General features: G+C 39.2%; 1 protein-coding gene across 7 annotated transcripts in view; it reads right to left on the minus strand.

Annotated features, from left to right (window-relative positions):
- Positions 1-13,907, minus strand: part of AKAP6 (A-kinase anchoring protein 6) — a 643,647-nt gene that overhangs the window by 298,589 nt on the left and 331,151 nt on the right. For all 7 annotated transcript variants that reach the window (XM_021941105.2, XM_021941106.2, XM_021941109.2 and 4 more), the window contains one exon: positions 5,063-6,832. In XM_021941105.2, the coding sequence (XP_021796797.2) occupies positions 5,063-6,832 (1,770 nt within the window). The remainder of the gene's footprint in view (positions 1-5,062; positions 6,833-13,907) is intronic.

Below are 13,907 nucleotides of genomic sequence, written 5' to 3' on the forward strand. Positions count from 1 at the left end.
CGTTCAACTTTCTAAATTCAGTTTCCTCTGCTCTAAAATGGGGATTCATTCACTCAATAGTTTTTACTGAGCACTTACTGTACACCAGGCATTGCTCTAGGTACATGAGATTCATTAACAAACTAAACAGATAAATATTCCTGCCCTCACAGAGTTCCCATTCTAACAGAGGGAAACAGACCAAAAATAATAAATATACTACATTAGAAAATTATATAAAATTACAGAATGTAGGCTAGGCATGGTGGCTCACACCTGTAATCCCAGCACTTTGGGAGGCTGAAGCAGGCGGATCACAAGGTCAGGAGATCAAGACCATCCTAGCTCACACGGTAAAACTCCGTCTCTACTAAAAAAAAATACAAAAAATTAGCTGTGCATGGTGGCGGGCACCTGTAGCCCCAGCTACCTCAGGAGGCTGAGGCAGCAGAATGGCGTGAACCCGGGAGGCAGAGCTTGCAGTGAGCTGAGATTGCGCCACTGCACTCTAGCCCTGGCGACAGAGCGTGACTCCATCTCAAAAAAAAAAAAAATTACAGAATGCGGTGAGATCTGTAAAAGAAAGAAAAGGTCAGGTTACACCTGTTTTTTTTGTTGTTGTTGTTTGTTTCGTTTTGTTCTTTTTCTGAGACTGAGTCTTACTCCGTCACCCAGACAGGCATGCTGTGGCACACTGTCAGCTCACTGCAACCTCCACCTCCTGGGTTCAAGTGATTATCCTGCCTCAGCCTCCCGAATAGCTGGGATTACAGGTGCACACCATCACACCTGGCTAATTTTTGAATTTTTAGTAGACATGGGGTTTCACCATGTTGGCCAGGCTAGTCTCAAACTCCTGACCTCAAGTGATCTGCCCACCTCAGCCTCCCAAAGTGCTGGGATTATAGGCATGAGCCATGGTGCCCAGCTGGGTTACATCTTTTCTAAGATGGTCAGGGTAGTCTTCTCTGAGAAGGTAATATTTTAGCAGAGACTTGGAACAGGTGAAGGAATTATAAATGAGGGCATCTGTTGGAGAGGATGTAGACAAAAGCAGCTGACAGTGGTCCTAAAGGCAAGAAGCATGCCAAGTATGTTCTAGGAAAGGGAGTGTAGCGAGCATGGGGAAAAGTAGTTGGGAAGGATGTCAGAGAGGAAATCAGGGTCACAGTCCATGTAGGACCTCTGAATACAATGGCAACCCTCTATTGTGAAGTTTTGAGCAGAGGGATGACATAATCTGATTTATCTTTTAAAAGGATCACTCAAAAAAAAAAAAAAAAGAAAAAAAAAAAAAAAAAAAAAGGATCACTCAGGGTACTCTGTTGGAAATAGACTGTAGTGGGAGAATAGAAGCAGAGAGACCAGTTAGGAGGCTACTGCAGTAATCCAGGAAGGAGGTGATGGGGGCTAGGACCAGAATGGCGCAGGAGAGAAGTGGTAATTTAGGATTAAAAACCTTAGAGGGTTGTTATAAGAACTTTATGGGAGAGTTATTATAGGTAAAATGCCTAGTAGATGCCTTGTATAAAGAAGATGTTAAGTAATATCCTGTCATTATATTTGCAAGCAGAATAGGTTCTCTGGGTCACTATAAGGAGGAGAGCAAAGCTAGAGAGTGACAGCCAAGGTCAGTTGATCTGGAAGTTGGCAGCTGCCCTCATCTGATGTAGTAAGGGAGGCTGGCCTGAGGAAGGAACTTGATCTTCTTTTAGTCCTTCCCTCATATCTCAACTCCAGTATGGGATTTTCAACTGCCTATAAACCATTTCTTCTTAAAAGTTTCATCATATACTATCTATGCACAGTTTTTAAAAAGTTACCTGCACCATCTCTACTTCAAACCAGCTACTCATCCAAATGTTTCCTTCTATTAAAGACACACCAGTCTCCAGATGCTGAAAACCTGGCTGCATTTTTGTAGAACTGTAGAATCAGACTGGAAGTTGGTATCATAGTCATCATCTGGTTAAAACATCTCTTTTTACAAAAGATGAAACAAGGCTCAGAATGGAACATGCCAAGCTGTGGGCCACACCAGGCTTTGATCACTAAATGGCTCCTGAATTCTTTCTAGAAAGGTCTAGAACCAGTTTTCTGGACTCATTCACTTTCTCAACACTCCCCTCCCTTCCTCTTGCCTGACCCGCATCACAGCAGTTCCTCCGGTTGGCTGCCACAGGCCAACATCTCTGTCCTGGTCACCGCCATGGCTGCCAGGACCATCTTTCTGTTATTGCCAATTAACCTTTCTGGAAAGACTACTAGAGACCAGGGCCTACAATGCTTTCAGAATGCTGGCTATGGGGTCAAATCCTGGCTTTGTACTTACTAGCTGTGAGGACTTGAGCAAGTTTCCGAATCACATTCTGCCTTAGTTTCTTCATCTGAAAAATCCTCCCTTCTAGGACGTAAGTAGAGTAAGGCATGTAAAATACTTAGTACAGAGCCAAACACAAAATAAGAGCTTAAAAAGTATTAGTTATTACTGTCAGTCCCTTTCAGGGAAGTTGCTGTGGATGCCTGGTGAACAAATTCTAATTGCCTTGGTGTGGCCTTCAGGGACTTTCCATACCTACTATAGGTATGGAAACTTTCACTGATCTCTGATGACAAACCTTCCAATCAGGACAGTTCTCTTTGTACCCCATCTATGCTCATTCCCATTTCTACCTCTGTGTTTTAGTTTATGCTCCTCCTACCTGAAACGCCACCTTCCTTCTCCTTTATCTGTCTGAATCCTGCACATCCTTCAAAGCTCCACTTAAGGTTTAGTACTTCATAAGAACTGCCTAGGCAAATTCTAGCGCCACTGATATTATTACTTCTCTACAATACCAGTTTTTATATTCAGTACTTACTGATAACTTCTTCACGGAGAGGAATGAGGGCATGTAGTTAATAGTATGGGCTCTGGAGCAGACTGCATGGTCTCTCTCAGCCTGTCTCCTCAGTCATAAAATAAGGTTAATATTAGGGTTCTTGTGAGGATTAGATACACGAATACTTGATACATGTTAATGATGATTAATATGTTATTACTGCTATATATTTGTTAACTTTTTCCTCTTTGTTTATAAACCTGCATTTTCTTCCTCCAGGTTATTCTATCCATATGCACTATACCTTTACCCAGTGTCTAGCACAACGCTGGTCTCAGAGTAGTGTTCAACAATGAATGGATGTGGGAAAAAAAAAAAAAAAAAACAACTAGGAGGAGTGCCCATAGCAGTTACATCAATATTCTCTATCCAATCTGAATGGGTCCTGACCTTTCTTCTCCCCTACCTTATAGTTTCCTGGTGAAGGAGAAACTACAACCCCTTTCAGGGAGGCAACATGATACTATAGAAGAAAACTGGACTAAGAATCTGAAGACACGGGTTTGCGTCTCAGCTTCCCACACAAAAGATCTGTCTGGTTTGTCTCTGTCTCTGCCTGTCTGTCAGTCTCTGTCTGTCTGTGTCTGTCTGTCTGTCTCTATCTACCTTCTATCTATCGATCGATCGATCTATCTATCTATCTATCTATCTATCTATCTATCTATCTATCTATTTTAGCTTGGGAAAAATCACTTAAGCTCATGGAGCCTGTTTCCATCTCTGTAAGGGAGAATAATCTGGCATGGCCTGCCTCCTTCACAGGACAGCTGTGAAGATCAAGTAAAAAAAAAAAAGTATGGGCCACGCACAGTGGCTCATGCCTGTAATCCCAGCACTTTGGGATGCCAAGGCGGGCGGATCATCTAAGGTCAGGAGTTCGAGACTAGGCTGGTCAACATGGCGAAACCCCGTCTCTACTAAAAATACAAAAATTAGCTGGGCGTGGTGGTGGGCACCTATAATCCCAGCTACATGAGAGGCTGAGGCAGGATAATCTCTTGAACCTGGGAGGTGGAGGTTGCAGTGAGCTGAGATGGTGCCATTCCACTCCAGCCTGGGCGACAAGAGCGAAACTGCTCAGAGAAAAAATAAATAAATAAATAAAAAGGCATGTGGGAGAGCTTTGCATACCATAAAGTCATATACAAATTATATGTAGCCAGGGTGGCCATTTATATGTCATCAAACAAGAAACCATTAATAATTATCAAGTCAATTGGATCTACTTCCAATGGCCTCCTGAGGAAAGGGCCATTACCACAGTAATCACAGTGAATCTCTTTGCCCAGATGCCTCTTAAAAGGTCAAATTATTACCTACACTATGGTGCTCAGTCCTGAGATTTTTTTTTTTTTTTTTGAGATAGGGTCTCACTCTGTTGCCCAGGTTGGAGTGCAGTGGCATGAGCACAACTCACTGCAGACTCAACCTCCTCGCCTCAAGCAATCCTCCTGCCTCAGCCTCCTGAGTAGCTAGGACTACAGGTGTGTGCTACCACTCCTGGCTAATATAGAAATGGGGTCTCCCTACGTTGCCCAAGCTGTCAGTCCTGAGAATTTTGATAAGTCTGTCCTCAAACATTTTGTCATATCTAGTAATTTGTTCAAAAGTACAGATTTAGCCAAAATGTCAACTTCACATCCCAGAGTCCATGGGTGGTACATGGTGTAACTAATATGGTTATTAGCCAGGGTTCTCAAAGAGGAGGAAGAGTAAAGAAAAAAATGATCCCTAATGAATTAGAAATATCTGGTCTATTTTTACAAGAAGTTAACATTGGAGATGTGGAACGTATTCTAGAGTCAGAAGAAATGAATAAAATCACTCTGGGGTAACTGGAATAGTCTATGCATATATTCCTGAGCTACTTGTGTGTGCATATTGTTCTATTTAATTTTGTATTAGATCCAAGGGATTTCAGCATTCATCAGTAGTCATGATAGACTTGAACAATATCAACAGAGAATTCTATATCACTCAGGAGCACATCACGCTAATGCATTGACAAGGGCAGTTCCTAGTGATTCATACTCTTTGTCACATGCAGTGATCATTGTGCTTTTTCTTTTCTTTCTTTGGGGAATCAGATTTATCAAAAATAGCCATACATTTTATAATAGAGTGTAGAGAGTGTGACCTTCTCCCAGCATTACTTCCAAAACTCAAGTGAGAAATCATTCATATTAAGAAAATCACTTTACCTCTATTTTTTCCCATATGGCTTCATAGTTGTCTTGGTGCCGAATATCTTGCATCAGTTTCTGAATTAAAGCTGATTTAGTGGCAGAATGGCTCTCATTTTTCTCAGAAGATGAAGCTCTTTCTGACTTCTCATCAGCATACTTTTTCATGCCAGAGAGAGGCACACTGGACTCCTCATCAGAAAGAATGTCACTCATGGGCCCAGATTCAATGCTCTCCCCTAGTGAAGAGGCTATGTCACTAGATGAGCTTGGAGACACCCTGCCTAGCCTTGTATGCTTCTTTTTGACATGATAGGTTGGATAGATCTCAGAATCTGAATTCATTTCAGACAGTTCCCAGTCATCAATATTCTGGATGGTTTCTCCTCTGGGTTTCTGAGGCAGAAGCTTTGTTAGGTTTTCCAACTTCAAAGCCAATACTTCTGTCTGCTTAAGGTGAGAGGGCAGTGCTAGGTATTCATCAGAGCCATACCAGGCCTCCACAACCTGACCATTCCTGGTGACGTGACTTGGAGAGGAGGCATGACCTTTTTTGCTTTTGTGTTTTGAAAGAAGTGGCACCGGAGACATGATGTTGTCTGAGCCAACAGAGGATTCACTGCTCTGAGTAAAAGGTGGTGAACTGGATGTTTCTGACTGCAATAGCAATTTGGCATTCCAATTTCTCTGATTACAAGGCTCAAGGGAGGATGTGGAAGCAGAATTTGTTTGTGGCCCCTCTATGGCCTTGGAAGTACAAGAAAGCTCTCCATTTGGCACTGCTGAGCTCCCTGTATTTTTAGCTTGTTTGCCTGAACCAGTCCCCCGTTTAGGTGTTCGGCACGGAGGCACCTCTTCTGAGGTCTTGTGTGGCTTTTTAAGTCGAGATTTCTCTTTATAGCAGTCGTTAAGCCTTCCCAGGCTGGAAGACATTTCTTTAATGTGAAATTTGACTGTGTTTTCAAGATTCCCATCCCCCACCTTGTGCAAACACTCATAAGACTGGCTGGCAGCAGAAGGGCTGTTAGGGTAGGAAGACTGCAACACCAGGCAAAGTTTGGATCTGTCAGGAGGATCTACTAGCGAAGGGGTGCTTCTGCTCATCTCAGGCTTTAGATCAACCATTTGCTTCTTTCCATCATTGCCTTTCAGATCATTCTTAAAAGTTTCCTCTTTAAGAAAAAGTCCTCTTTTTGGCATTGTGGGCTGCGTGGGAGAGTCCTCATTATAATTAAAGCAATCTCTGATGGTTCGCTTGGGGGTTGCATTTTCACAAGGAACAGGCTGCTGATTCTTTGCACCAAGATGGGAGGAGGAACTGGATTCTTGCTTCACAGTCTCAGAGGACGGTTGAACAGCATTTGTCAGAGCTTCTCCTGAAGATGATGACACTCCCGGTGTTAAGCCTGGTTGCTCTTCGACTGCAGAAGCATTGTCTTCCTCACATCCACCTTTGTCGTCTACTGAGAGAGATACTTGAGATACCTCCTCAGTAAGTGCTTCACTGCCATTGGTAGAGATAGAGTCAGCAGCTACCGTAAGTAACCCAACACTTCGGATAAGCTCAGGAAACTCCTTTTCCATCTCACTGTAGCTCCAAGAGTCAAAGGGTTTGGTTTTGACTTGGCTAGAGGTCATGTCACCTAGCCCACTGAGCAAATCCTCACTTGGACTGTAGTCAGACAGTTCGAATGCAGTAATGCCACAATCCAGAGACAAGTAATTTTGAGAACATTTGATAGTTAATTGTCCTGAGTCATCCACTTCTGTAAGAGAATCAAGTCGGCCCTGAAACAGACAATGGCAGTGGTTTCAGTAAATGCAACATGAGTTATAACATCAGCTGCTATTTAAATGAAATTTCAGTACAGGGCACTATAAAGGTCAAATGTATTGGTCTCTATTACTTCTGATTTGACATACACAAAGGGATATTAATCGATTACCACATTGCTTTATGTAGTATCTTCTTCTTAAACACCTGAAGATTTTTCACTAATCTGGAGCATACAGCCTTAATAGAAATGTCAAGATCAAGCCAAAAGTATCCATTCTTGCCTTAATTTTCAACTTTAAAATAATATATTATTCATTTAATAAGAATTTCATAAACAAAGCCTTAAGTAATACAATTTCTGGGATCAAAATAATGTAAAAGTAAAATCTCCACGAATGTGTTTTGCTTTTTGCTATCATTCCAGTAACTACCACAGTGGCTAACTCATGGTAGATGCTCAATGAATATTTTTAAGTAGAATGATTAATTATAATAAGCCAGTGTGTTAAATATATGTTGATGAATCGAAGGAAGGTAAACTACTGAATTTGCAAATATGTAACAGTTCGAGACCAGTTTCTGTTTGGCCCCATCCTTTTGAAGGAGAAAATTAATGAATGTCCAAACTTTATCATTAGAGATAGCCTCATCTCCTCCCTCTGCATGTTTTTCTCCCCAAGTCCTACCCCCACTGGTGTATGTGAGCTATTAAGTGCACATATTTCTTACTATTCATAATTCTGGATAGGCTGATTTGATTTAAAACTCCCTCGCACTAAAAAAAAAACAGCATTACAATTAACTATTTTTAATTTGTTAAATCTTTAATTCTGTAATTAAGGCTTTTGTCTCATTACGATTGCAGTTTCCGATTTCATACAACAAATGGAAAGATTTTCACTGATGCTTTGTTTGAGGTAGAAGAGCCCCAGGAACCATCCTATCATGCCTACTGGCTAAATAACAGCCTGATCTGACCTAGCCCCCTCAGGAAATGAAAAAAGAAAACTGAAAAGTGAAGGGTTGTTGCATCCCCAGATCTCCATTTTTTCTGGAGGAAGAACTGCAGTGAGCCAACTGAAGCTGGATCCCATGTGGCAGTTGGACCCTGTGATCCTTTCAGCCAGGTTTTCCCAAGATCTGGCTTCTCCAGGATCTTACATCTGGTTTTACTGCTCATTTGTTTGTTTTGTTTTTGGAATGTTCTCTCCCTTCAGACCTTCACCCTGCCTTTATCTCCTACTCTGCTCACTCTCATTCCATAACATCTAGATAAACAGATGAAAAGCCTTATTTAACTTTCCTAAGCCTCAGAATCCTCATCTATAAATGATGATGGTTGATTACTACAATTACTTTTTCATTTAATCCTTAAATTTTTCTTCTGGGGACTGTACTATTGTCGCTGTCTTACATAAGAGTAGCTTGGACCAAAAGATGACACCGGCCCTGGATGAAAGCTGTCCCCAAAGTCTATATTCTGGCCATTAGATATTACTTTAAACTGGTATGCCCCCACCTCCAATTTGTTTTCCACACTGCCACCAGAGTAACCTTTACAAATTGCAAATATGTTAGTTCTTTATTTAAAGTCCTTTAGAAGCATCCTGTTGCTGTTAAGTTCAAAATCCAAACCTTTCCTCAAAAAACCTAAAAATTGAACTACCAATCCCACTACTGAGTATACATCCAAAGAAAAGGAAATCAGCACGTCAAAGAGATACCTGAACTCCCATGTTTATTACAGCATTATTCATGATAGCCAAGATATGGACTCAATCTTGGTGTCCACCAACAGGTGAACGGATAAAGAAAATGCAGTATATATCCACAATGGAATACTATTTTGCCTTCAAAAAGAAGGAAATCCTGTCATTTGTGACAACATCTATGAGCTTCAAGGACATTATGTTAAGTGAAATAAGCAAGGCACAGAAAGACGACTACCACATGTTCTCACTCATATGTGGAAGCTAAAAAAGTTGAACTCAGAGAAGCAGAAAGCAGAATAGCAGTTACTAGAGGTTGGGAAAGGTAGGGGGTGGGGATAGCGAGAGGCTAATAAATGGATACACAATTACGGCTAGATAGGAGGAATAAGTTCTGCTTTCTGTAGCAGGGTCAGATGACTATAATTAAAAGCAATTTATTCTACATTTTCAAATAGCTAGAAGAGTGGATTCTGAATGTTCCCAACATGAAGACACGATAAATGTTTCAAGTGATGTGTATGTTAATTTCCCTGATTTGATCATTGCATTGTGTACATGTATCGAAATATTATACTGTACCCTATAAATATGTACAGTTGTTATGTGTCAATTAAAAATAATAAAAGCAAAAAATGACACATAGATATAAAAAAAGACACAAAGATATATTGCTTTAATATTTGAAGATCTCCCAAGTATATGACTGAAAACAGAAATAAACAATATCATAGACAACTATTTTTAAAACACAACCAAAACCCTTTCCAGGCCAGACCCAAAGAGGCCTTTCTTATGCTATTGTCCCCTCACTGGCCACACTCAGCCACAGTGTCCTCCTTTTACTTTCTGAAAATACCATGTTCTCTCCTACCTCAGGGCCTTGGCACATGCTGTTTGCTCTGCCTGGAAAGCTTCCAGCCTATACCCCTTAACTAGTTGACTCTTCCTTATCACTCAGATTTCAGCTTAAGTTTCACTTTTTCAAGATTCCAGATTCACATGTAAGTCAGAATCTTTTATTGTAAGCCCTGCTTTCTCTTTAAGCATTTATCTCAATTTATAAATACTATTGTGACTATCTGATCAATCTGCTTTTTCCACTAGTTTGTAAGTACCACGAGAGTATAAATCACACAGAAAATGGTTGTCTCACCAGGGTACCCGTAGCACCTAGCATAGTGATCTGCACAGAGTATGCACATTTGTTGAATGAATGAATGAATGATGACATTTTAGAATGTCTCTCTATGCCTTCTTATAATTTCTTTCTCTGATTATGTAGTTTTAGTTAACCCCAATAATTAAAAGCCCAAGTTTCAAATTCTGGCTCTAGCACTAATTAGTTATGTGACCATGAGCCAGTAGCTTGATGTTGCTAAGCTTTATTTCCTTCATCTATAAAAAGGAAATGATAAGCCACGCCATAGGGGTGTTGAGAGGCTTAAAGGAGGTAATAAATGTAAGATAGAAGTCTAGTACATGGATGAGTGCTCAATGAATGTTCATTCTTATGATGTTATTATTTTAAAAATGAAGTATATTGAGGAGGAAAGTTTCAAGATGAAAGTTATTGCTAATACTAAATTATACTGCACAAAATAAGAAATCAATATTAACTGCCAATCTCAACAAAAATTACCTAAATGGAATTGTGTAACTTTTGTGCTTCATAACTGAACTAGGAATCAGTCAGCCAAACAAAAGTTATACTTTATGCAATTTTTAAAAGCATAATAGTGAGATTCCCAATTCAAAAGCAGGTTGTATTTTCTTTAATCTTTTGATTGTTCATTACTCAGAACTTATTCTTTTATAGAAATAGTATTATAAAACGATGGTTAAATTCCAAAACTATCCCATAAAACCTATTTAAATTAATAGTTGAAATTTGCAACATGATTTTCTATTACATTTATCATGGTTATTGCACTGCAGTGCTTATATGAGATTAAAGAAAAGCATTTATATGATAGATTAAAAAAAAAAAAAAGAAACTTGAGGGTCCAGGTAAAAATTACACTCCAAACTCAAGTGTCAGCCACCTGCCTTTGGACAAGCAGGGAATATGACAGTCTTGCAAATACATTTAGTCCCCATTCTGGTGGTCATAGCACCTTAAGACCAGGGATACTGTCTTGCTCAAGAATAACAGATGCTCAATCAGTAATGTTACATGAATATATTGAAAAATATATATATATGACATATATATTACATTATATATATAATTACAATATATATATTACATGAATATATTGCTTAATGGATACATCTCAGAGACTAAAGTATGGCTGCCTTTTCTTAAATCTTCAGGAATCTCTAGCCAGGTCCTGGTTTAGAAAAGAAAACACCATACTCAAAAACACTTAATGCTTCAGAGGAAGCTCTCTCCCATCCTGTCCCACCATATCAGTCCGGCCAACCATCTCAACTAGTGAATAAATGCCATCTTAACTGGTGAGACAGTTGAGTGATTGTCACTCGGGGGGTAATAACTATTTTTTATTTTATTTAATTTTTTTATTTCCATAGGTTATTGGGGAACAGGTGGTGATTGGTTACATGAATAAGTTCTTTAGTGGTGATGTGTGAGATTTTGGTGCATCACCCGAGCAATATAAACCGCACCCTATTTGTAGTCTTTTATCCCTCAGGGGGTAACTATTTTTTATTCAAACTGTATTTTTTAATGTGAAAAAATATCCCTCCCTGAAAAAAAAAACAAAAACAAAAAACCAAAAACAGTATATAGTATTTCACCGTGCAGAGGCAATTGTAAGAAAAGAAAGTTCTCTGAAGTTTCTCAGAGTAGATGAATGAGTTTTATCTCTGAAAATATTGCTTAGTAATACTAATGTTTTTAGTTCCATTGCTGCCTTCCACATCATCTTCCCACATAGTTTTCTAACATATGTACATAATAAAGTCTCAGGAAGATATGGAGTTAGGGGTGTTGCCTGTTGGTTTTACTGCCCTTATTTCAGAAATATCACATGTAATTGTATAGTACATGTAGCTGGGTGAGAGCTGCCTAGCCATGCACTCCACTTAAATACACCTCCATTTAACATGTTATGAAGTAGGCCGGGCACAGTGGCTTACACCTGTAATTCTAGCACTTTGAGAAGATGAGGCAGGTGGTTCGGTTGAGCCTAGGAGTTCAAGACTAACCTGGGCAACATGGCAAAACCTTGTCTCTACTAAAAATACAAAAATTAGTGGGGCATGGTGGCATGTGCCTGTAATCCCAGCTACTGGGGAGGCTGAGGCATGAGAATCGCTTGAACCTTGGAGGCAGAAGTTGCGGTGAGCCAAAAATCGTGCCACTGCACTCCAACCTGGGCAACAGAGTGAGACTTGGTCTCAAAAAAAAAAAAAAGAAAAAAAAATATATATATATAGCAAAGAACACCTCTCCTTTTTTTTTCTAATTTGAAGCAAGACATTTTGCTTTGTTCCTTATCCATAATTAAGTTAACTGAAGCCTAGTTCCAAATGCCTTCTTAGATCTTTCTTTTTTAAAAACTATGTTTCACCACCAACTGAACATGAAATTTAACATTCACAACTTAGATATGTGGAGATCCTGAGTCCTCAGAGCTGTGGGGGCTGTGGCATTCTAGTAAGAGGCCCATCAATTTACATGTTAGTCTACATGGACTAGACTTTTTCAGATTCCTTTCAGCCCTACCATGTTGGGATTCTATGATTCCGAATGCATCCCAGAGAACAGCAGTGGACTGAGAAGAGCAAGTAATGACAAGCAACTGTGAAGTACAACAAAGGTTTGTTTCTCATAGGCAAGGGGAAAAAATATACAAAAATCTTTCAATATTTTTATTTATACTATATTAATAGTTCTTAAGAGAGCTCCCATTTTCTACATGCTGAAAGTATGAATCAAATAATTAATCTCAATGATTAATTCCCAGTTCATCAAACTGAAATTATATCTCCCTCTTCCACATCTAAAGCAGGGATTATGTGCATTATTTAATTCAATTCAACAAATCAGACTTTTTTACAGCAATATGAACTAGGTGCTGTGGGAGATACACAGATGAATATAATCTGGAACTAACCCTCATGTAGTTCAAAATATAGCACATACTTTGGCCTGATACAATTTGGCTCATTATAAGTGCCAGTGGAGGAATCCACAAAGTGCTATGTTGTGAACACTCTAGAAGGACCAATGCATCCCCATGGAGAAGGTAAGTATCATTTAGGTAAGTGCTTACCACACCATCTAGCACATGGTAAGTTCTCAATCAATGTTTCCTATTGTGTTGATATTATTAAGAGTTACTACTCCTATCACCTGTGTGACATCACCTCTCTCAACCTCAATCCTCTCATCTATAAGATGAATACAATCATAATACCTGTAAATTGAGGATAACAGCACTTGCTCTGCCTACCTCTTAGAACTATATGATGACCAAAAAAATTATGAAGGTCATTTCTAACATGTGTTATTCATCTTTGAATGCACAGAGTCTTATACATAGTAAGAAATCAATAAATAGTTAAGGAAGAAAGGCAGGGAAGAAATAATAATTATTATTAAAATAGAAATCAGTTAAAAACTGGTTTTGTTTTATTTAATTATGCCCAGATTTATATCCTTAAGTATTCACTTAACCTCTTTTTAAAAAATTTAATTTTAATTTTAATTTTTAGTTCTGGGGTACATGTGCAGGATGTGCAGGTTTGTTACATAGAAGTATTCACAACCTCTTCTTAAATTCAGTTTTTCCATATATAAAATGTAACTACTTTTTTTTTTTTTTTTTTTTTGAGACGGAGTCTTGCTCTGTTGCCCAGATTGGAGTGCGATGGCGTGATCTCGGCTCATTGCAACCTCTGCCTCTCAGGTTGAAGCAATTTTCCCACCTCAGCTTCCCGAGTAGGTGGGACTACAGGCGTGCGCCACCATGCCTGGCTAATTTTTGTATTTTTAGTAGAGACAGGGTTTCACCATGTTGGCCAGACTGCTCTCAAACTCCTGAGCTCAAGTGACCCTCCCGTCTTGGCCTCCCAAAGTGCTGGGATTACAGGCATGAGCCACTGTGCCAGGTTAAAATGTAACTACTTTTAATATCCCTTACCTTCCTTCCTTAATGAAACAAATTTAAAGTGCTTGTCACAATGTCTAGAATATAGAAAATTGCAGAAAACATTTTTTAAACAGTTTTGAGCTTTGCCTTAAAGTGTTCTTTGTTGTTGGGTTATTGACTGGTTTTATTTTAGTAAGGTATTGGCCAATTTTTTTTTTTTACTAGATATAGTCTGCTCCATACTTAAATAAAGAATAAAATTCATATATTGTTTTTTCAAGAAGAGAAGAAGATGGAACTTGCCACTCTCCAGA

This window comes from Papio anubis, chromosome 7, assembly GCF_008728515.1.
Source record: "Papio anubis isolate 15944 chromosome 7, Panubis1.0, whole genome shotgun sequence".
In the NCBI taxonomy this organism is placed as follows: Eukaryota; Metazoa; Chordata; class Mammalia; order Primates; family Cercopithecidae; genus Papio; species Papio anubis.